General features: G+C 45.9%; 1 protein-coding gene and 1 pseudogene across 1 annotated transcript in view; both read right to left on the bottom strand.

Moving 5' to 3' along the window:
• Positions 1-19,324, bottom strand: part of SHB (SH2 domain containing adaptor protein B) — a 161,328-nt gene extending 142,004 nt beyond the window's left edge. Inside the window, 3 exon segments of the mRNA XM_066617800.1 lie at positions 18,262-18,772; positions 18,774-18,844; positions 18,847-19,324. Coding sequence (XP_066473897.1) covers positions 18,262-18,772; positions 18,774-18,844; positions 18,847-18,933 — 669 coding nt within the window. The 5' untranslated portion in view covers positions 18,934-19,324.
• Positions 6,491-6,610, bottom strand: LOC136643493 (5S ribosomal RNA; annotated as a pseudogene).
• Positions 19,325-22,984: the final 3,660 nt, after the last annotated feature.

Genomic DNA, 22,984 nt, shown 5'->3' with positions numbered 1-22,984 from the left:
TTCAAAGTCTACAAAGTGTTGCAATGTTATGAGATGTTGTCCAGCTAAATCTTAGAAGAGCACTTTCTTGCGGCAAACTCAGTGACCTGGGGCACACCTTGGCTGGCACAGTAGGAAAAGATATTGTTACCCATGCTAGAGTCAGATTTTGATGGATGAAATTTCTTCCTTTTTACAGCTACCGACCTAATGACTTTTAGTAGTGACAAATTAAGGTTTCTTAAGCCCTCACATGATCAGAAGCTACAGATGACACAGAAAGTTAGCCTCTAGGGGAACAGAATGGGGCCTCCAGAAAACACCTAGAGCAGCATCCTGCTACAAGCCAAAACTCATGAGGTGCCATTTGACAAACACAACTAACAGGCTACTTGAAGAAGAATATGAGGGCTTGATAGGCAAACTCCCCATCTGCTCTTCCAGTTGCTCGTCCTCATTTTTAGTGTATGTGACATTTTGGTTCCTTGGGGATAGTGAAGAAAAAGAACCTGACCCACCAGCACTGCTGCACAGAAAATGAAATGAAACAGCTGGCAATTCTTGCTGGGATTCTAGAATGACCATAGATCAGAATTCTGCTGGGTCTGAGAATCAGGCGATCCCAGGTAGAAGATTCATACCTCTGCCTGATTTAAAATTCTGACCTGCAATATTCCTTTAGCCTGAACAGCTTCTTACTAGGCTATCCTCCTCTGAGCTTCCAGCTAAGCTTCCTTTGGCCTCCTGTGCTCCACAAACATGCTGTGTTTCATGCCATGGTAAGCTGGTCATTGCCAAGAATTCAGATGTGAGTGCTTGTCAGGAGCATGGGATGAAGCTGGGAACATGGATTGCTACATTTTCTGCTTGACTGGGGACATCCCTGCACAGTTGAGCTAATGAGTTCATCAGTGTTTCTGATTAGATAGCGATGCCAAGGAAAGAAATTTTAGTGGATGCTGAATGCCTACTGCAATTAAGAGAATCCCACCCCAGCAGTTCAAAGGCAATTTGCACAATCAAATCATTGTAATAGCTATCTCTTGAACTAATAGCCAATAGAAGGCAAGAGATAAGCCTAGATTGGCTCTATTGTTGGGTAATGAACAAGGGCTCCCATAAGATATGATGAACTGTGACGATTCATCACCATCCACACTACAGTGGCTATGTTCAAGTTATTCTGCAACAATTATCATGTGATTCATTATGTGTATGACATGTGTCTCACCTTAAGCAAGATAACAGAGGGGCTCTAATTCATGCATTCTTTCCATCAGGTTGAAAGGCTGACTGGAAAGGAGGACTCCTATCAACTGATCAGTATTCTGAGCAGTTGGCTCAGCAAATCTACATTAAGACTATCTAAAGAGAGGAGGAAGTGCAGCCATACACACACCCTGTCCTCAGCAGTTGCAACTATCTCTGTTCATCCCTTTCTTCTGTCAACAGTTGCCTTTGTGACATCAGCTACTACCAAAGCAAAGGGCTTTTTTATAAAGATAGTCACTACTGTTGAGGATGAGTTGTTAATAGAGCAAGTGTGGGCCTGATGGGTTCTTCTCTTTTTCATCTCTGACAGAGCTTGAGATAGGTGTCAGTAAGTCACTAACAGTAGTACCTTGCAGCAGAACTAGTGCAAGAGCCCTTAACTTCATGGATGAAAAATCCAGGCCTTTGTACTTCATAAACCCAAGCCTGCCCTATCAACAGTTCAACATAATGGCGAAGAACTAGACTTTGTCTACTTCCAAACAGTTGGTTGCATAAAGGAACAAAGGAAGTGCACCTTCTTCCACTTTCACATTCCAAGAACAGTTGGCAGAAATAGGCATGCACAAGTAGCTCAACTTTTTATGCAGCACTATGAACATAGATCTGACAGCTGTCCGACAGGCATTTCAGCTTTGTGAATTTGAAGCAAGCATCAGCCTAGTTCTTATGTCAACATAAATAAACTGCCTGCTCAAGGCAAATGCCCACACTACAGCCCTTAAAGTATAGCCTCGCTGTTCACAATGTTCAGTGCACATTATTTGTTTCTTTACCTTTATTATGCTTCTGTCATCACCAAAGTTTTGAGAGCTCTGAGATTAAATAGAAAAAAATCTTCAAACTATTAATCATTCCAACACTACCCTATTTATCAATTTACTAAACTGATATCCAACCTTCATAGAGTACTTATTTGGGAGCTCCGGTTGTGTCCAGAGGGTTTCTGGTGCCCTAACCTGCAGATAACGTGTCCTAATAACTGTATTAGACTTGATGCTACCATGGTATGTGACTGCATTTGGGGAAATGCGACAGATCTGTACTTTTAACAGGATACTATGTATATGCTTTTAACAACGATAGTCAATGGGGCTTAATTAGGTAAGTGTAATTAGGTTTGCAGCCTTTTGCAGGTGTATAGTAATTAGATTTTGTTGAATGGGGGGTGTTAAAAAATTTCCCTACTTCTTGATGTCACCTCCGGCCATGACATGACTTCCAGCGGATCCAGACATCATCATTCTAAAAAATCAACTCCAGTCCTAAAAAGATTGAGAACCACTGGCTTAGGGCCCAATCCTGAGCTCGGCGCACCGTCTCACTGCCGGCGCACACTGTTGCAAATGCACCATAAGGCCCGTTTGCAGGCCCTACCACTGAGCGAGCGCCAGGGGTAGCACAGTGCTGTTGGGCACCGGGCTACCATCAGGTGGGCACCTGACCTCCACCACTTGGTAGTTGCGCGGACCACCAAACAGTGGAGAGGTAAGTGGGGGCATGGGGGGAGCCGGGGAGGAGGAGGCATTATGGGGAGGCAGGAAAGGGACAAGGGAGCAGGGAGGGAGGTGGGAGCATTGCTCCACTGGATCCAAAGCCTCAGATCCAAAGCTCACCGCCTGACACAGAGGCTCTTGATTCACTGCCGACATTTTGGCTGGCGGTGAATCAAGTAGCCCCACTGCAGGGCTACTCCGTTTACCCGGGGGAAGGGGCTGAAAGTCCCCTTCTCCCGAGGAGCCACTGTCGGCTGCCCAAAGCGTGCAGGATGCGGCGACAGCCATTTTCGGTGCTGCCGCAATCCCGTGCCCCAGGCAGCTCAGGACTGGGCCGTTAGTGGGTTAGGCTTCTTGTTTTCTCCACCAACTGGGTTGTTCGTTCAATTTCCTTGTCCTACATTGTTAAGGTCAAACTTAAATATACACCTTTATAATCTGATTGTTCGCATAATACAGTACAAGCTAGCAGCATAAACTGGAAAGCTCCTGGCTCAAATCTCACTTCAGCCGTGAGCTCCCACAGTGGCAATAGGTGAGCCAGCATTTCCCATTCACGTTATGGGGTTACCGCTACAATGTCAAGTTTACCAAGGAAATGTTATGTGCCATGCTTTGAACACTTATAGTGCATTACAAATACTAAATATTGTTCTTCTACATACCAATTTTAACACTTCTCTTCAGATTTTTCTATAATATATCAATATAATATTTGATCACCATCAGCACACAAATGGAATCCTTCATCTTTAAATCTTTGAGAATTACGCAATGAACACCACAATCAACCTCATGTACAAGGCTATATGCCAACCAATGTTAGGGAGAAAAAAAGAACACTCTTTGGAAAAAAAAAAACTTGGCCATGCACACGCGTTCCAAATAAGTACTTGGAAAACTGGATTCCGTTCACATTTCTGAGGTGGCATCTGCACCGCAAAGCATGTTATTATTACCTCAGAGTAATCCCGATGCTAGGATTTAAAAACATGCACTAATTTTATAAAGACAAAATGAATTCTTTAGTCCTGGGATTAGGATCCCTAAATAGATTTCCTCCCCAGCCTCCAATGGAATGGCATCTTCATTGCCAACCTAGTACTCCGTCCACAATGTAATGGAGGAACAGCAAGGATAAAAATTACTACCTCCTACACAACGTTCAGACAGTGCACACATGACAGAAAGTTTCCAATCTACTTTTTCCATTCCCTAAGAAAACTACAATACTGTAAAATGAAAACAGCAGCTGAAAATTACTACTTGAAAATTTTTTGAGGAAAGAAGAGATTTTAAGTCCAATCCTATGGCTTGACTGTGCTGGTAGATGTGCATTCTGTTGGTGTAAATTGCTGCAAAAGTGCTGTAAAATGCTTTATGGCAGCATTCAGCACCGGTGGAAAGTCCAGAACCTTCCTGTGCAAAAGTGCAGGAGGGGGAGGAGCTGGAACAGGGAGGAGATGGGGGCTGGGGTGGATGGATTGGGCCCAGAAGGGGCTGGATCCAAGTCCTGGTCCATCTGCAGAGATCAACCTGGACTTGTGCCAGCGATATTGCTGGTGCCAGTTCAAGTTGATCCACTGCAGCTGCTGAGGCTTACCAAAGGGCTATGGGACAAATGTCCTCTTACCCCAAGGAGACCTCCAGCAGGCTGAAATTCCCTTGTGGGTTGCAGCATAGCCAGCACTGGCAACTGCTGCCTCGCCACGCTGGGATTTAGTTAGAATTGGGCTGTTAGACATCTTAAGACATTCTTAATTGGAACAAATACACACAATGAAGAGAATGGATTTATAGTACATAGTAAAAATGTTGGGTGCTAAAAAAATGGTTGGTTGGAAACCTTCAGTCTCAAAAGACTATGGTATAAGCCTACAGCACCTGGTATTCCCAGGTGGTCTCCCATCCAAGTACTAACCAGGACTGACCCTGCTTAGCTTCCGAGATCAAACGAAACTGGGCATGTGCAGGGTAACAGTTGGTGCTAAAGAAGACTCCATGAATACCTGCAATGCCTCATTCCCACACACGAGTCACTTTATATTGCATTCATGAAAGGATGAACATGCATGTGTGAAACTCCCTTGAGAAAAATTAGTGGAAAGGCATAAAATCCCAGAGGAAATACCTTGTTCAAAAGAGATTATCTTCCCCAAAACATGTTTTTAAAGCTCGAATTCTTACATGCTCTTAGCAGACAGGAGGCATTTCTAGGGGAAGATCTAGGGGAAGATCTTCAGGTCCCCCATTCCAGTTTATTCTTCCCTACAAATGCCCCCCAAGGGCAATCTCCCCAACTAAAATACTTCTGCTTTCACTCATTTGAGGAAAACATGAATTAAAAAGAAGTACGTATTTATAGGGGAGAATCAGCTGTCATGGGACGTGTTTAAGACTTTTTTCCCACCCACCAAGTCTCCCTTACAACTGTCCTCTACCAAGTCTTCATATTAGCATATGGGCAATACGGAGTGAAGAACCGTACATTTCCCATTTACTTCCACTCTGGTCTGAGGACACATTTCTACTGTGGAACTTACACATGTTTGGCCTTATACAAACTACAGACAAATACCTGGAGACCACTTTGAAGGATAAGCAGGACAAGTGTAACAACTGATAATAAATAAAATGGGAAAGATGAGCATGTGCTTTCAGAACAAGTTCAACTTTATAAGCCTAAAATCTCTGGAATATTGAGTCAAGACACCCTCAAGCCTTTCTATGCATTTCAGTCCTTCTGAAATATTTTGAGATTGTGGCCTTTTGGGTAACAAGATCCTTTCTGATTTATTTATATAGGATCACTAATCATTACAGATGGAGCCCTAGCAATTGTTAACTTCAGAGCAGTACATGCCATCCAAGTAAGGCTTGACATCGATCCCAAATTACCCCTTTCTTTTGAGAAAAGGCTAGTGGATGTGGCACTAAATCAGACCAGCTGCTGACAACGTGGAGTCCAAGTGCAAATGGATCAAGAAAAATATGCACATGCCACAGACCTTGAAGGGGGGGGGGTGAGAAGACTGAAAAATTCGACATTAGTCAGGCTGTGACAGCCAAATGCAGAGACTCTGTCAAACAACAGCTGCCACACGCCATTTTAAGAGCATCTTCCACATTACTTGCCAATCTCATGCATTAGTGGAATTACTTAGCAGAGTAATAGAAGATACACCCTCCTGCCCAATGCATTTCAAATCAAACCAATTCCACAGGCAGCAGAGACAAAGAAGAGTGCCATCTTCTTTGAAGGATCTTTAAAAAAATTATTGACTGAATTGAAGTGAGATTATCTAGGGAAGTGGAGAGGAAAACTCAGTCCATTGATGTAAGAGAAAGGAAGCTTTTATTTTGGCTTTGGCATTTCAAAAAAAAGTTTTACTTGCAGCTTCGGTTCTCTAGGCCTTGACTCTCACCTTCCTTGTATTCAACAAAATCAGTTGGATTTGCCCAGAACCTCAAACAAACATTTAATCCATGGCCAAGACTTTCAAACAAATGTATCAGCCAGGATCCAAAGAGGTACTTTAAGAATGTCTCATGGGCTTCTGGACTTTCCCCCCCCTCTTTGAAAGCATATCCCCCCTGTTATATCACAATCAGCCTTTGAAAGTTCTATCTTCCTTAAAAAAATGGGGTTTGCTCTGTGGCACAAGGCCACTATATACTCAAGCAATGCAAAAATTCATTCCCCTACTGGTTGGCAAACTTCAGTCTCGAAAGACTATGGTATAAGCCTACAGCACCCAGTATTCCCAGGTGGTCTCCCATCCAAGTACTAACCAGGCCTGACCCTGCTTAGCTTCTGAGATCAGACAAGATCAGGCATGTGCAGGGTAACAGTTCCTGCAGTCAACTAGCCAATTGCTGCTAGCCAATGTCTATCCTAGAAAGTTGCCATGTCAGCAGCTTTCTTGACAGTCATGTCCATCAAGTCAGACCACTGGTCCATCCTAACCTTGTTCACTCTTGGTTGGCATGAACTCTACCACTGAACTGTAGCCACTAATAATGGCTTTTTCAAGGATACAGAAAAAAGCAGTTTTCTGCTGTATCTTAAGGGCACAATCCTAACCTGCACTGGAACAGGCAGGTCAACTGGCCTGTGCTGTATTCATTGTGGGTTTGGTGTGGCCTGGGGTACAACTTGGAGTACAGGAATTTCCTACCTTTTATCCGGAGCAATGTTCCAGGCACCCCTATGGGGCTACTCGGATCTGCAGCTGCATTTTCGTGGGCACAAATCCAGTGGCCCAAGTAATGCCGCTTGGGCTGGGGACAGGGGTTGGGATCCAGCCTGCACCACCGCAGCTGGTCCCACCCCCATCCCGAGTTTGATCTGGCCACTGGGCCACTCTCCCCTCACTCAGAAATGCCCCTTCCCACCTCCGTTATTCCCTTCTGCCGCCTTCTCCCACCCTGTGCCAGCTTGCCCAGGCTGGCATAAACCTACCTCCTCTGGGCACAGGGCCACTCACGAGGCCTCCTCTCGAGTGGTAGTGAACATGCTTTACAGCATGTTTGTGATGGCTGGGAGGTTTGGGGGGGGGGTTAGGATGGTGCTGTAAACTGCATTGGGTACAGTCCAAATCAGGGGTGCCCAAACCCTGGCCCTGGGGCCACTTGTGGCCCTCGAGGACTCCCAAGTTGGCCCTCAGGGAGCCCCCAGTCTCCAATGAGCCTCTGGCCCTCCAGAGACTTGCAGGAGTCCGCGCTGGCCTGATGCAACTGCTCTCAGCTCTCAGCCAACTGTTCAACATCTCACGTGAGCTGTGGGACAAGGGCTTCCTCCACTGTTTGCTGTTTCACATCTGTGATGCAGCAGCTGCAGCAAAGGAAAGGCTGGGCTTGCTTTGTGCAAGGTCTTTTATAGGCCTTAAGCTATTGCAAGACCATTCATTCATGTAAGCTATGAATGAATATTGCATATTGCAAGTCATTCATTCATATAAGTTCCATCTTTAACATATTCATTTAGGTAAATTTATTCAGATTTGAAATGTAAATTAATTCCTTTTTTCCCGGCCCCCGACACAGCGTCAGAAAGATGATGTGGCCCTCCTGCCAAAAAGTTTGGACACCCCTGGTCCAAATAATGCTGATGTCAATGGTAGAAGTCTCCTAGATTTGGACAGGTCTGCATTAATGTACAACCTTGCCAATCAACTAACACCTAACTGTAGCCATGTTTTTACAAGGACATAACAGGTACTTCCAGGGGAAAAAAATTACATAGCTCTCTTTGAAAATCCTATGGCTCCCTATTGAGAGTAACTTCTCACCTTACTTTTCTTAACCCACATATCGAAATGCATGGCAGAGGATCAAAGCTGGGTGTAAAGTAAAGTTGATTGATGCAAATCGATTTAAATCAGATGGACTCAAGTTGGTCAATTAGCCTTTTCGCATGATCTAGGCTACTTCCTGACATAATACAAGAAACTGTTAGGGGACAGTAACAAGGAATTTTAAATGTTGGGTCATAGCACCTTTAAGGCAAAACAATTTTCATTTATCCTGAAACAATTGACATATTTTCCAACATGGTACCAAGCCAGGGACCACAGCTGAAGCACTTGAACACACTTGCAGCCAGGAGATGGACTTTCTCCATAGTCTAGGCAGGAGCAAAAGACCAGGGTCCCAGTATTTACACAAGCTCTGAATTATCCAGAGGCCTCATGCTGCTTGCCAGCCACATCTCTGTTGCTTTTTTGCATGAAATAAGTCCTGAAATCCAAGTGCATACAATCTTGGGTAACTCAGCAAGCTGTATCTTAGCCATAAGCTTTGAGATTCCTGGTTCACATGCGAAGTGGTCCAAGAGAGCTAGACCCCCTGGAAGAACTACCTCCACAACATGATTCTGCAAAACTCAAGTTAGAGTCAAATCAGACCACAAGTTCCTAACATTTCTCAAACAACAATCTAATAAACAGATTATGGTTCTGTAGTTAACATCTTCCATTTAAATTCCACTTGGGAAGATCTTCCACTTGGGAAGAAGATATGTTTATCCTGCAAACATAAACATTTGGAATTTCTGTCTTAGATGTGCCTAGTTATTCATCCAATACCTGTTTTTCTCATACAGCTTCAATTCCCAACAGGTTTGGATTCTTCAGCTATTTAAAAGGGACAGGTTATTCAAGGCCACTGCATAAACCTGCGCAGACACTCTGCTTGACAGTGAAGGATCGGCATGAATTTTTTCATCACTAAATCAAGTCAGATATTCCTAAAGGAATGATCTTTTGCCTATCTGAGCATTTCAAGGATTTGCTTTTAAGTAATGGGATAGAAATCAGGACCTTAGAACATAATTTCGAAACATTAGATATGGCACAGTGATAGAAGCTGCAGTCTCAAGCAGATTCCTACCAGATCAGACAAAAAGTACGGCAGTATTACGTAGTGGTTAGTATCAGGCTTACAACTGCAGAAACTTGGGTTCAGAGATCAAATCCCTACTCAGCCATGAAGTTTTTCAGGTGACCTAGGCTAGCCACCAACTCTCAGACAAACCTACTTCACAGAGTTCTTGATAGGATAAAATGTGGGGGGACTTCAATCACCCCAAACTGCTTGGTCAAAGAATGGCATTAAAAAAAAGCAAATGAGAACAGTAATTTCCTTGGAAATGAATGAGCTACTTCAAATTTCATGACATATAGGCATCCATAGTTACTAAGGTAGCCTCCTGGCTCTAGAAATGAACAACACTCCAGTATCCCAAGCACAATGAACTGTACACTGTATTGCACACCTTGTTCTCTGTCTGGTCTACTGTTAGCTTAAACTCATATGGCATTCCTGATCGGTTAATCATGATTAAGATACCAGGAACTATTGCATCAGATCTTTGTGCAAGCATTCCTCAGAACATACTTTCACATCACCCACTCTTTGGCACTGCCTCCCAGAACCTCCTTGTACTTTTCTGGAGGCTGGGAAAGCCAAAAAGATCTCACTTCCACAACTGCAGAGGAAGCAGATAAACTTTGAAGGAACACTTTATAGTTCTCCTTTGTGAATACTAACGCTCAGGAAGTTAACTCCTATGAAAGTTAGCAAAAATATCATCAGAGGTCACTAATCAGGAAAATAAGGAAAGTTCCATTGTTGGATTTGTGTCTTCAGTGAAACCCTCCTGCGGACTTCAATAGTCTGAGAAGAATTTCACTTGATATATCTCCAACACTGAATTAGACAAAACTGAAAACACACACGAATGTGGGTCTCAATCATAGCCATTACATGTCACAATTCCATATCACATATTACAATTATCACATACTATCAATTCCATATCACATATTACATATCACAATTCCAGTTTTTTTTAAAAAGATGCTAGCCATTCATACTTGAGAGTATCTCAACAGAAATTACCAAGAGAAACGGAAATTTTTACATGTTTGGACAAGAAACAGAACAAAATAATTCAGGAAAATGTTAAGTAAATGCAGCATATCAACAATCACAAATCCCCAGAGGGTGGACAAACATCTACAGTACATTAACAATGTTAATACTTAGCATCTATACACCATTTTCTGAGTTTTGCAATTCATATGAATTACAATTATCACAACAGCCCCATGAAGTATTATTATCCCTACTGCAAATGGGGGTAAAAGCTGAAAGCAAGTGGCTTGCCTAATAAATTGATGGCAAAGATGAGATCCAAAGTGGGAATTTTCTTGATCACAGCTCAGTCTCTTACAATAGACTGAACAATTTTGCCCTGTAGAATACTTGGGATTGCAGGATCAATACATATTCCCCAGAGTTCATGTCACTATATAGAGGTATACATTTATTACATTTGTATCTTGCCCTTCTTCCAGTGAATGTGTATGTGTGAGGGTTATTCCACTCTGTCCTCCAAACAACCATGTGTGATGGTTCATTGGGAGGGCAGCATGAGCTGCGCTAAACAACAACCCTGGGAGAAATTAGCAGGTGTTCCATATATGAGCAAGACTCTAAATAAGAGCAGGCCTGTCCCAAGACTACTCCAGGGAACACTATTTGAAAAAGAGAAAGGCACACAGTGATAATCAGTTCTACTGAGGAATGATTCACACTTGGTATGATATGCACTCATCACTAGGTGACTGCAGCATCAGGTGGCTGATTGTATGTATGAACACTTAGCATTTGTACAGCACTTTCTGTGCATGCAAAGCACTTCACATGGCTTAACTTGATATTGTGCCCTAGAAGGTGAGAAAGCATTATTATCCCCATATTACAGAACTGAGGATGCGAGGAAGTGGCTTCCCTAAAACCATCAGATGAGAATTCATGGCAGGGGCAAGAATCACACTAGGGAAGTATTGATTTTCAGTTAAATCTCTTAGGATGCAACCCTATATACACACTTTCTTGGGAGAATGCCCTACTGAACATGACTGACTGACTGACTTCTAAGTTGACAGGCACAGGATTGTGCTGTGAGCTCCTATACCAAACAAATCAGACTCCACAGTTAGAACCTTTTGCCCACCTCACATAGCACAGTGTTTTTCAATGGAGGCAGTTCACGCACTCAGGTGAGAGATCAAGGCCTGGTTCAGTCATGCATGTACGTCTCTGCTTCTCTACTCTCCATGACTGGCAGCTCAATGCATGAACAGCCTCCACTGAAAAGGACTGCGTTTGAGGTGGCCTGAAGAAAGAGGCAATTTGTATCTTGGAGATTATATCAGTGATCAGCTATTCACAGAAACAAATCACTGCTCAATTTTGTTATCATTAACATGCATGTGTGCATAAGAAGCGCCATACATGTATGTACAAACAAATCAGATGCCACAGTCCAGACAGAGCTTTTATATAATCTCAGGCACAATGCTTTCCCATTGTGGAGTCATTTGACAAATTTAGGTGCAAAATGTCACCTGATCAGAAATCCAGTGGTGTACATGCATTGACTGAAACACTCAGATTGCCATACAGTATGTGGATTTATAGTTCAGTCAGCATAGGATCAGAAACTGAAATTTTAATATCAATGCAGATTGTATTGCATCAACATACCACTTGTAGAATTTGTTATTATGACTACTTGGAAGAAGCAGTGCAATTTCCATTCTCCTAAGCAGTTAGGAAACTGGGAGTGTATCACAGGCACTTCCTTCTCTCTTCTGTAGAAAACTCAGCCTCCCTTCCATGGTTTGTTTTAATCATGGAGTAATGTTGTATTAGACCTGCCCCTGACCATGGTTAACACTGGCAGTATTTCTTGAAACCAGGGTTTGCAAACCCACACAAACCCTGGAACCAATTTCTGATTACAAGGTCAATTCCAGTTAGTGCTAACCATGGTACATGTCAATGCAGGCATAATTCTACACACCATAGTTCAAACATACATCATGGAAGGGAGGGGGAATGTTCATGGGACATGAGAGGAGAAAACAGAAGAGAGGTTACACAAGCTCATAATACAAACTCCATCATCTACCCACAATTAGAAGATGAGGATTACTATGTCTGCCTGGGGCCTCAGAATTTGTATGACTTTTTGTTTCTTTATTTGAAATTGATACTTCCAGGCATTATTTGTTTAACAGAAATATCTGTATACCACAACTCAAAGTCATTTACATAACACACATAGATACCTAGAAAAGAAACATATCTGTCAATAGCACCACACTTTAAAATACAAATTAAGACTATGTTTTAACTACAGTATGAACGAAGATTTCCACTGTGATCGCTCACTTCCCAGCAACTGCTGTGTTTCCTGTCAGTGACTCAAAAGTGCATGACTGATGCAGCCATACATTTTTTTTTAATCAGAGCCTTAATCTTTTATCCTGTCAGGGTGGTTTATATGAAATTACAGGTGGACAGAATATAACAATTTATTAACTTGAAACTGTCATAGAAATGCATCACTATCCAATTCATCAGTGGTACACATCCCAACATGCATGGCCTTACACAATTCATCCTGAGTACAATCTATGGGGATGTCCCTCCTGAGCAAGCTCCACTGAATTGTGCAAGAATGCAATACTAACCCAAGTTGGTAGTCATGCAGAACAAATATTTAATATTCTTGAAAATGTTTACATTCTCCTTTTTTCCCTGCAGTCATGCACAGATCTTTTTGCTGTTTTAAGATGCTCCTTAAGACTTAATTTTTTCTACCTTGCATCCCCTAAGATTTTTCTAAGTTGTTGACATTACTTAACAAAGATACAGGATGAGACACAATGACCTTCAGCATTTCCCCAATCCTGTAAGTGGCAGCCAATGAAAGAGAGGAAGGCACAGAAACACTGAGCATCACAACACCATGTCACAAATCTTCTTTAACTAAACAGGACTAGGGGAGATATGTTGTTTAATGTTAAGGAGTGCAAAGCATTAAGCCACAGTTCTTCATTCTCTGTGGAATGTTTTAAATCAGTGGTTCCCAACCTGTGGTCCATAGACCAGGTGGTCTGCGAGATCTCAGGGAAAAAAACATGATCACCTTCTATCATGTCCAGTGCCTCAAAGCATAACCACAGCTGGCACTTCCAGTGTCTCACTGTGTACTTCCCCATGGACTACCAAATTAGGGCGCAATCCTAACCCCTTATGTCAGTGCTTTCCAGCACTGACATAAGGGCAATGCAGCTCTGAGGTAAGGGAACAAACATTCCCCTACTTTGATAAGGCCTCTGTGAGTGACACCCAACTGCAGGATGCAGCACATGTCCCATTGGCACAGCTGGGTCAGTGCCAATCAGTTTATACATGGATTTGACTCAACACAAATGGCCCCTGCAAAAGAGAAGGAAAGTGCTGATCCCTGGAGAAGGGGAAAATGCATCTCTTTAAAATCAGTTTAAAAAACTGAATAGTACTTTAACAGTAGCCTCCTTAATATATGTGTGTGTGTGAGAGAGAGAGAGCGCAGCTGGCTGACAATCCATCAACACTTCACAATTTATATCCTGCCCAATCAGCTTCAGGGTGGACATATGCAAAACTTGTGCATTCATGGAGCTTTCTGTTTTTTCATTCCTGGTTCCTGGGTAGTTCCAGCTTGGAGTCTTATAGTCTAATCCTGTGCATGTTTCCTCAAAACTAAGGGCCCAATCCTATCCAACTTTCCAGTGTTGATGCAGATTTTGTATTAAAAATCCATGTATAAATAGGCTGGACCTGTACTACACATCTTCCAATTGAGGAACTTCCAACAGGAACCGTGAACTTCCTCAGAAGCCTTATGAAAGGCTCAAAGCCACTGTTTCAGATTGTATCAATTTCCCTTGACAAAAGCCACCAATTATAAAATAGCCTGGCTCTTCCACTTCTGAACACAGTAGGAGTGTTCTTGACTCAAGCCCTGGGCTACAACCTCCACCACTGACCTAGAGAGGATTGCCAAATTTGCACAACCTGTAGAAATACTTCTGAACAAAGCAGTTGCTGAATTCCTATAGCATTTCCTTGCTTTGATACTGTATCTTCCATTGCAGAAGCTAAGAAATATATATGTGTTGCAACGGATAACAGTTTTTTTGAACTTTGATCTCTGCCTTACCTTTGCAACTGAATTTTTTCTCCTATTTACACACATTTCCTCCAAACGCATTGCCATCTGCTTCCCCCTACTGTATCTATTCTATAGCCCAAGTCTCCTTAACAGCTGGATACCATTAAACAATAGTATACATAGTCTGCATAATTTAGATCTACCTGAACTCACTTGTGCATTGGCTCCCCCCCCCAAAAAAAATCAAATTAATGGAAAATGATGAATGAGAAGCAATAACTTTGCACATAATGCAAATACTTGCAGACGGATTCCATTCCCAGCATCTCTAGCTGAAAGGACCCCAGATAGCATGTCTGGGGAAAGTCTTCACTTCTGACCCTGGTAAGTCAATGTCAGTTAGAACAGACAATCCTGAGCTAGATGGGTCAATGGTCCAATGCATTCGAGCATGATAAAGTCATAGAGCATTTGCACAATGTGTACCTGCGATCACCACTTCTGGAAGTATGATAAAGAAAGGTCAGTATTTCCTACAGCACTGCCCTAGCTGGATCCCAAAACACACACAATCCGTGTACCCAAGAAGTCTGCAGGCTTCTGTTTCTCAGAAGCAACTCCCACAGTGCAACCTGGTAAGCCACTTTGGAAAGGAGACTGGAAAGTTGCAAAAGTATTTGTGAGAAGAGAAGAGTTTTCAGACTGTGTTCCAGGGAATGCCTATATTTCTTGGAAGATGGCCAGGAGTTCCTCCAAGAGGTCAGAAATGGCAGACTTACTTAGTTGAAGGGCAGTTTGTTCACCCATTATCAGTCTTGCTTTGAAACCAGTGCTGATGCACTGGACAGTATCCTGCACTGTCCCCTCCTGCATGGTGCTGCCTATCTACCCCAATGAAGCACTGGATGCTACCACTGCCACCAACAACCATGTGTCCTTGGATCTGCATGGTCCACCACTGTCTGCAATGTGCAAACACAGTGGAGTGTCAAGTGGGCTCCAAAAAGCATCTGTCCCTTGGAGATGGGGCAATGGGGAATTCCTGGCCTGCAAAAAGTGAGCATGGCTCTAGAGCTCTCACCAGAATTATTTGCAAACACCAAAGTGATGTTTGCATGATAAACACTGAAGCAAACACTGAAATTCCTTGGCAGCTATGTAACCCTTTTTCAGTAGACAAGTCGATATGGAAAGGGTTCCCTGAAGGCAGAAAGTTTGAAAATCTCAGGCATGGAGGTCTGTTATTCAAAGAAGAGGGGGAAGGTTAAGAAAGGATACAAGTCCTTGCCTAAAGCAGTTCTTCGGATATGGGTGAAGCAACAATAGCACCTTCCATAACTTCAGATTATGACCAAGTTATCTGCCTGATGATCATCTCCAGAAGAAATCTGAACCATCAGGACCAAGAGGCCTTGAAGCTCCCTCTCCCGGACTATTAGTCAGAGGTTCAGAGTTCAACCTCAAAAACACAGTTAACATTCCAGTGCCAAGATGTCCCAAAATACTAAGATTATCCTGAAATTATAATAATTAATAATAATAAATTGCCACAGATGACACAGGACAGTTTAACATGAGGGGGAGGGGCTACAATACTTTTCTGGGAGTAAATACTGAACTCAATTGGACTAACTTCTTAGGCATAGGACTGTGCTCACAAACTGATTTAAAACATTTTTGGGAGGTGTCCAGCAAGTTGCTGAAACAAACATGGTCATAACGCAGTCATGTGACAGCAGACCTCCCCTTAGAATGCCTAGATGTTAACACCTTAAAAAAAAGAAAGGAAGAGAACACCCTTAACACAATATCAGGCCTGACTCAAGCAGTTAAAGTACTTTGCATATGACTCAGGTTATTGCAGTACAAACAACCCCATTTCCCCTGGCATTTTATCTGAGGGATTAAAATGTCTTTTCTCATTTACAGATCTGAAAACACAACCACTGTGTTGAACATTTCAGACACAATTGCAGCAGTTCATGATAGATTTCATTTGGTCATATAAAGCAGCTGAGTCACCCTGCAATTCATTCCGGTACACAGAAATGGCCAAATGCAGGGGCCAATGACCTTCCCCTACCCACAGACTATCCTCCACTCCCCTCCACAGTAAGTGCGGAGCATTACTCAGCCTCTCACACGTGTGGCCAAAGGGTTCTGAGTTCAGGTTTAACAAGTCACAACCCCTGCACAGGATGACAAAACTGGTAACACCTGCAAATTGCCCATCACAAAACCAAAGGAGGTGTTGACAAAAGACCTGCAAAGCCTGAAATATCTGGGCCTAGTTCCCAAGCCTGAAGATAGTACCTGTCTGAAGAAAATGCTGCTCAGAAGTACTGTTGTTTAATGTAGGTCCTGTCCTGGCAAAGAGGGGGGCTGCTGTTAAAACATTCTTCTGTGAGGAATGGTCAAGGATGGTAACTAATCCAGAAGATAACTTTACTAAATTTGTGTATACAACTCTGTATTGAAGATAGGGGCATCTGCGTGTTCATAGCCAGCTCATACGTGAAGTGTTCTTAATTTTAGCCTGTTATTGTATTCAATAACCAAGATCACCATCAGCCGCCAGACACAACTGCTACAGAACTGACATGTGCCTAAATATTCCTTCAGTGGAGTTTAATAAGGTGATCCAGTACAGTAGTGTATCCTGGAGAGTTTGCTAGAATTGGCCTGCGGAGGCTTGGGCTGAGGCATGAAATTTGCTGGGTAGCCTTGGGCCAACCATGATCTCTCAACCTAAGCTACCCAACAGCATTATCGGGGGGGGGGGGGGGCGTTGGTTGGTTAACTCATCCCTTGAGTGCCTTGGATGAAGAATGGATGCAAGTATGATAACAAAGGGGGAAGGCATCCCCCATGCAGCTCCACAAATAGAGGGTCAAGGAATCTGTCACCCACCCACCTCCAAACTGCAGAGGTCCCTGAAATCATACTCCTCCTGTTTGTGGTAGGTGTGGTTGCCTTTGTCTTGTGGTATCTTGACATTAAGTCCATAACTGGACTTGAGATTTAAAAAAAAAAGCATGGGATTGACAGGTTGGGTGAATGAGTTAGCACAGCAATTTTCAACCATTTTCATCTCACACACGGACAAGGTGATAAAATTGTCAAGGCACACCATCAGTTTATTGACCATTGACAAGGCACACCATGCTGCTGGTAGGGGGCTCAAATTCCCCAATTACCCTACTAATAAACGGCCCTCCCCAAACTCTCACAGCACACCTGTGGACCCTCTGCAGCAAACCAGTGTGCCACGGCACAGTGGTTGAAAGCAACTAGCCCATTCTCCCAACCTGTCAATCCCAGCTTTTTTTTTTTCTTTAATCTACTGGCCAGAGTAATTTCTATGTTTCATACAGTGCCTACCACAGTATTGTACTAGATAAGGGATAAACAGTGGAAGGTCAACAAATGCATAAGTCAGGTTCACATGTGTATGTCTCATTTGGTGAACATCGTCAAGTGAGTCACTACACACCTGAAGAAACCTGTACAAAATTTCAGCTTCCATAAGCACCTCAAATACTATGCTTTTCAATGGAAGGCTCCCATATACATATATACGCACGCGCGCACACACACACACAGTCAAGACATGATGTGCCTGTCACATGTGACAGGGCATGAATGGTACCCCATCACAGCCTGAAGTTTATCACCTTGCCACACAATGGAGCTAGTTGACAGAGAGCCCAAGCCTATGCCTCTCTACTCAGAAGTAAGTCCCATTACAGTCAGTGGGGCTTACTCCTAGGAAAGTGTGGCTAGGATTGGCCTGTTAGAGCCCAATCCTATGCATGTCTACTCAGAAGTCAGTCCAACTGAGTGCAATGGGACTTTCTCCCAGGAAAGTGAGGACAGGACTGCAGCCACAGCCAGCTGCCAGTCAACGAGGGCGCAGGTATCCAGTGCCACGTGTGCCCGAGCCCACCTGCCCCAAGAAGCCCCTTTTGACCCAGGGCGTAGCCCAAGCCAGCGACTTACTTTCTCCTTCTTGGTGCAGGAGGCGCTGCCTCCCTCCGACTGCTCCGCGCACTTGTTGAGCTTCTTCTGGCCGGAGCCGGCCGGCGGACTCCAGGTGATGGGGGCGCCCCCTCCGCCGCCGCCCTTGCAGCCCTCGTTGCTCTCGATCTTGATGAGCCGGTGCTTGGGGGAGATGTACTTGACGGCGGCGGGGTCCGTGGGGGTGGCCGCTCGCCTCTCGCTGTGGCTGCGGAAGAGCTGGGGCGACGCGGAGGCTGCGGCGGAGGCGGCTGCGGCAGCGCCGCTACTGCCTCCCCCGCCGCAGCAGGACGCGCTGGAGAAGGACTTGGAGGAGGCGGCCGGCTCGGCCAGCAGCTCCTCGGGCGCGCAGTACTCGGGCCGGCAGAGCGCCCTCAGCTTGCGCAGCGACGAGCCGGGGCCGCTGTAGGGGTCCTCGAAGTCGCGCTCCTTCTGGGCGCGGTAGGCGCGCAGCAGGTCGCTGGTGTCGTGGCGCGGGAAGCAGGGCGAGGTGTGGTGGTGGTGATGGTGGTGGCTGTGGTGGTGATGGTGGTTGTGGTGCCCTCCGCCCGCCGCGCCGTTGCGCTTGTCCCGGTAGTCCGGCCGCGGCGGCTGCGGGGGGCTCTTGGTCTTGTTGTTGCCCAGGCTGAAGTACTTGTTCAGCCATTTGGCCATGACGGCGCACCGCCGCCCGCCTAAGGCGCACCCGTGGCGCCCATGGAGAGCCCGCTCAGGGCTGCGCGTCCCGGGCCGGCTGCGGCTGGTGGCGCTGCAGCTCCAGTCCCTCCATGGGACCGGCCCCCAGCCCGGCCGCCCTGCCGCCAACTTTTCCCCGGGAGGCGCCTCGACGCGCTCCCCGGGAGCCCGCGCCGTCCCCGCTCCTGCCTGGGCTCCGCTCGCCTCCGAGGCGCCGCTTCCCTCAACTTTGCCGAGTTGCCAGCAGGACCTGACGCACGCAGGCTGCGGCTCCTCCTCCTCCGCGCGCGGCTCCTCCCCGGCGCCCTGCGCTGCCTTCCCCGGCTCCACGCAGCCTTCCCGGGCGCGCGTCCCCCTGCGCTCTCCCGGGCGCACAGTGCCTGCCACAGCCTGGCCTGCGCTCGGCACGCAGCTGTGGGGAGGCGCCTCTGCACCGAGTCGCCCGCCCTCCTCGAGGCGGCGGCGAGGAGCACCAATGAGCTGGGGAGAGAGCGAGAGGGGTGTGTGTGTTCTCTCCCCCCCTCTCTCCCCCGGCAGGCGACTTACTTCAGTGCCATTGTGAGCGAGGCGGCTCCAGCTCCAGCGCGCGCACGGTGTCAGCCAGCTTGCCAACCACTGCTGCCGCTGGAGGTCTCCAGGAGCTCTGGCCTCGCACAAGCGCTCGCAGAGAGGCTCCCAACGGGCAAGGGTCTGTTTCCAGGCTTGACACACCTGGACGGATTGCACATGCACAGACACACACACACACAGCACTTTGCCTACCTGGATGGATTTCTCACACACACCCCTCTTCCCCTGCTGCGGGGCCTGCTGTGTGTGACAGGCAGCACCCTAATTCCAAATGCACTTGGATCAGGTGTCTAAATCCAGTGGTGGCCCCGCAGGAAGGTGGTGTGACAAAAGGCCCAATCCTATCCAATTTTCCAGTGCCAGTGCAGCTTTGCCAAGGGGGCATGTATTTGTACATCTCCCCCAAGGGGGCATGTCCTGTGGGGGGAGGCAGTCACAGAGGCCTGCTCAAGGTAAGGGAACAGTTGTTCCCTTAGATCTGCTGTTTTCAAACTCTCCGGGGAGGTCAGGGAAAGGGATAGTGGAGCAATCTGCTCTGCTTCCGCTTTTGCGGAAGCAGAGTGCAGTTGTCCCACTCTCCCTTTCCCTGACCTGCGGAGCCCTGCAGGTGCTTGCACAGGGCTCCCCGCACACAGAGGCGGCTGCTGCAGGGACTGGAGGGTGCACCCCAGTCTCTGCAGCCCCATCAGAAGGGAAAGCGGAGCCATCATGCTCCGCTTCCGGTTTTGCAGAGCGGGGTGCGATTGCTCTGCTTTCACATTTCCTGACCTGGAGGGCCCTGCAGAAGGTTGTGCAGGGCTCCCTGCACCCCCGGGGGCTGCAGGAGGCTTGGGCAAGTGCACCCAAGCCCCTGCAGCCCCCCTCCCTGTCTCCTGGCTGCCCCTGCCCCTTAAGGGGGCAGAGGCCAGGACCCACAGGCTGGGATGTCATGATGCCCCAGTTTGAAAACCACTGCCTTAGATCATTGCAGCTGCACTGGTGCTGGAAAGTTGGACAAGATTGGGCCCAATGTCATTTTCAGCCATTTCTGCCCAATGCTGCATATATGCAACAGGGATCAAATGCGTACACCTGTGGGCCAGGCAGAAATAGATTTTTAAACTTCCTGTGTGTGTGTGTGTGTTACCTGTGACCAGATGCATTTTTTCAAAACTGCTTTTTAAGCCTCCCACCTACTTCTTTTTCCTTAGAGACTAAGGGCCAAATCCTATCCAACTTTCCAGCACTGGTGCAGCTGTGCCAGTGGGGTATGCACTGCATCCTATGATGGGGAGGGCAGCCACACACAAGGGAATGTTTGTTCCCTTTCCTTGGGGCTGCATTGCGGCTGCACCAGCACTGAAAAGTTGGATAGGATAGGGCCCTAAGGCCCTACAATCCTATCCACACTTTCCTGAGAGTAAGCCCCATTGACTATAATGGGACTAGCTTCTGGGTAGACATGCTTAGGATTGGGCTTTTGGGGCCCAATCCTATCCAACTTTTCAGCACGGGTGTTTACCTACAGAGCTTACCTACAGCTCTGAGGTAAGGAAACAAACGTTCTCATACCTTGAGGAGGCCTCTGTGACTGCTTCCCCACCACAGAATGTAGTTCACATTGTATGGGCATGGCTGCTCCAGCACTGGAAAACTCGATAGAACTAGGCCCTGAGGCTGCAATTGTATCCAAGCTTACCTGGGAGTAAGCGCTATTGACTATCATGGGACATACTCCTGAGTAGATAGGCATAGGATTGGGCTGCAAGTTGTACACATTTGGACATGTTTTTCTCCTTTCATATTTTGACCTCTACTTCCTGTTCAGGTATTATCAGCTTTGGCTGGTGATATTATTATTATTATTATATTTTTATTATATATTATTATTATTATATTATTAATATATTATTAACAGGTGCTGTGGTGCTAATTCCTTTCAATGCTGCTGTGGTCAATTGCATCATCCCCCACTTCCCCAGCAGTGAAATAACAGGGTGGGAAGTTGGCTTACAGCTTGGCCTGAGGGTGCATCATACAACCACCTTGCTAATGTAAAGCAGGCCAAGAAACCCAGGTGCACTTCTTGGAGTTTGAAATACAATAATAAAAACATAATAAAAAAGGATTTATGTTGCTGATATCAGTCGCTTTTTTAAAAGTACAGTATTAGTTTGGGCCCCATTGCTGTAATCAAAGAATTGCAGTCAATCAATTCTTTTTCATCTTCATCTATAAAATTGGTATTATACTGAATGGCACAGGGATGCTGTGAAGACAAAGACAGACTGGGAGGTGCTCTGCACATTGCAAAATGCTTGTGACACCATTTGAAACTAATTCACACTCCGTGTGCAGGCTAGGGCCCACACTGGGCCCCATCTTACAGGCAAGTGGGAATCTCCTGGGAGACCAGTATTTGATGCGCTCATGCCTCGACTGTGAAAATTATTGGAGAGAGAGGGCCACTGTCTGTGCTTTAGGAGAGAACACAGAAGCAACATCCCATAAGCTGCTATCTCCTGAGCTTCAGGGCACAGCAGCTGCTGATCTCCATCACTGGCTCAGAGCATAGACACAATGGCAAAGGGAAGGAAAAAAAGAAGTGACAGGCATTAAAAATGAAAATGAGAAAACCAGTCAACTCTTGGTCATTTCATGTGCTATTATTATGCATATAATATGACACAAAAATGCTAATTTGACTAAGACTGGGGGGGGGGACGACAGAAAAAATCCTTGGGCCAATTCTCTAACAGACAAAGCTGTTGTGCATTCATTGGTATTTGCTGCACATGGACAGTAAAGAAGCAAGTCGACTTGAAAACACACACAGAACTTGAGACCAGGAATCCTGGCCAATCACAGCTCTCCACTGTCGTCGTCGTCCCCCCCCCCCATGACTTTAGAGATACTCATTTCCCCTTCTCACTTCACACCATCAGGGGATGCTAAATTACATCCAGGAGATTGCATGAATCAGCCCTCAGAATGAGGCTCCTGAACAAATGACAGAAAATCAAGTTGTCTGTAAAGTGATGGTTGCATCTGCAATGGCCTTTAAACACAGGATAAAACTGAAAGGTGATGGGTATCCATCACATTTCAGTGGTGCACTGCCAAAAGAGAGAGGGAGGGCGGCTACGAGCCACTTGGCTCAACACATCTACAGAACGTAGGAACTAACAGCTCAATCCTATACTCGCCGCTGCTGCCAGATGCAGCACCACCAAAATGGCTACCACCATATCCAGCGGCACCACCAGGGTTGCTGGAGGTCTCCTCCCCCTGAGGAAAGACCCAAGCCCCATAATGGGAGGGACTTCTCAAGTCTGCATTGGCTATTTTGCCAGCGCGGACTTGAGAACCTCCATGTCAGGCTTTGCAACCCAACACAGTGGATAGGATACGGTGGAGCAGGGATCTGCCAATCCCACCCCCCGTCCCAGGTTGGTCACTTCCCCCACCCTGCTCTCCCAGT

This window comes from Tiliqua scincoides, chromosome 2, assembly GCF_035046505.1.
Source record: "Tiliqua scincoides isolate rTilSci1 chromosome 2, rTilSci1.hap2, whole genome shotgun sequence".
NCBI classification, from domain to species: Eukaryota; Metazoa; Chordata; class Lepidosauria; order Squamata; family Scincidae; genus Tiliqua; species Tiliqua scincoides.
This window is presented reverse-complemented; position numbering and strand designations above follow the sequence as displayed.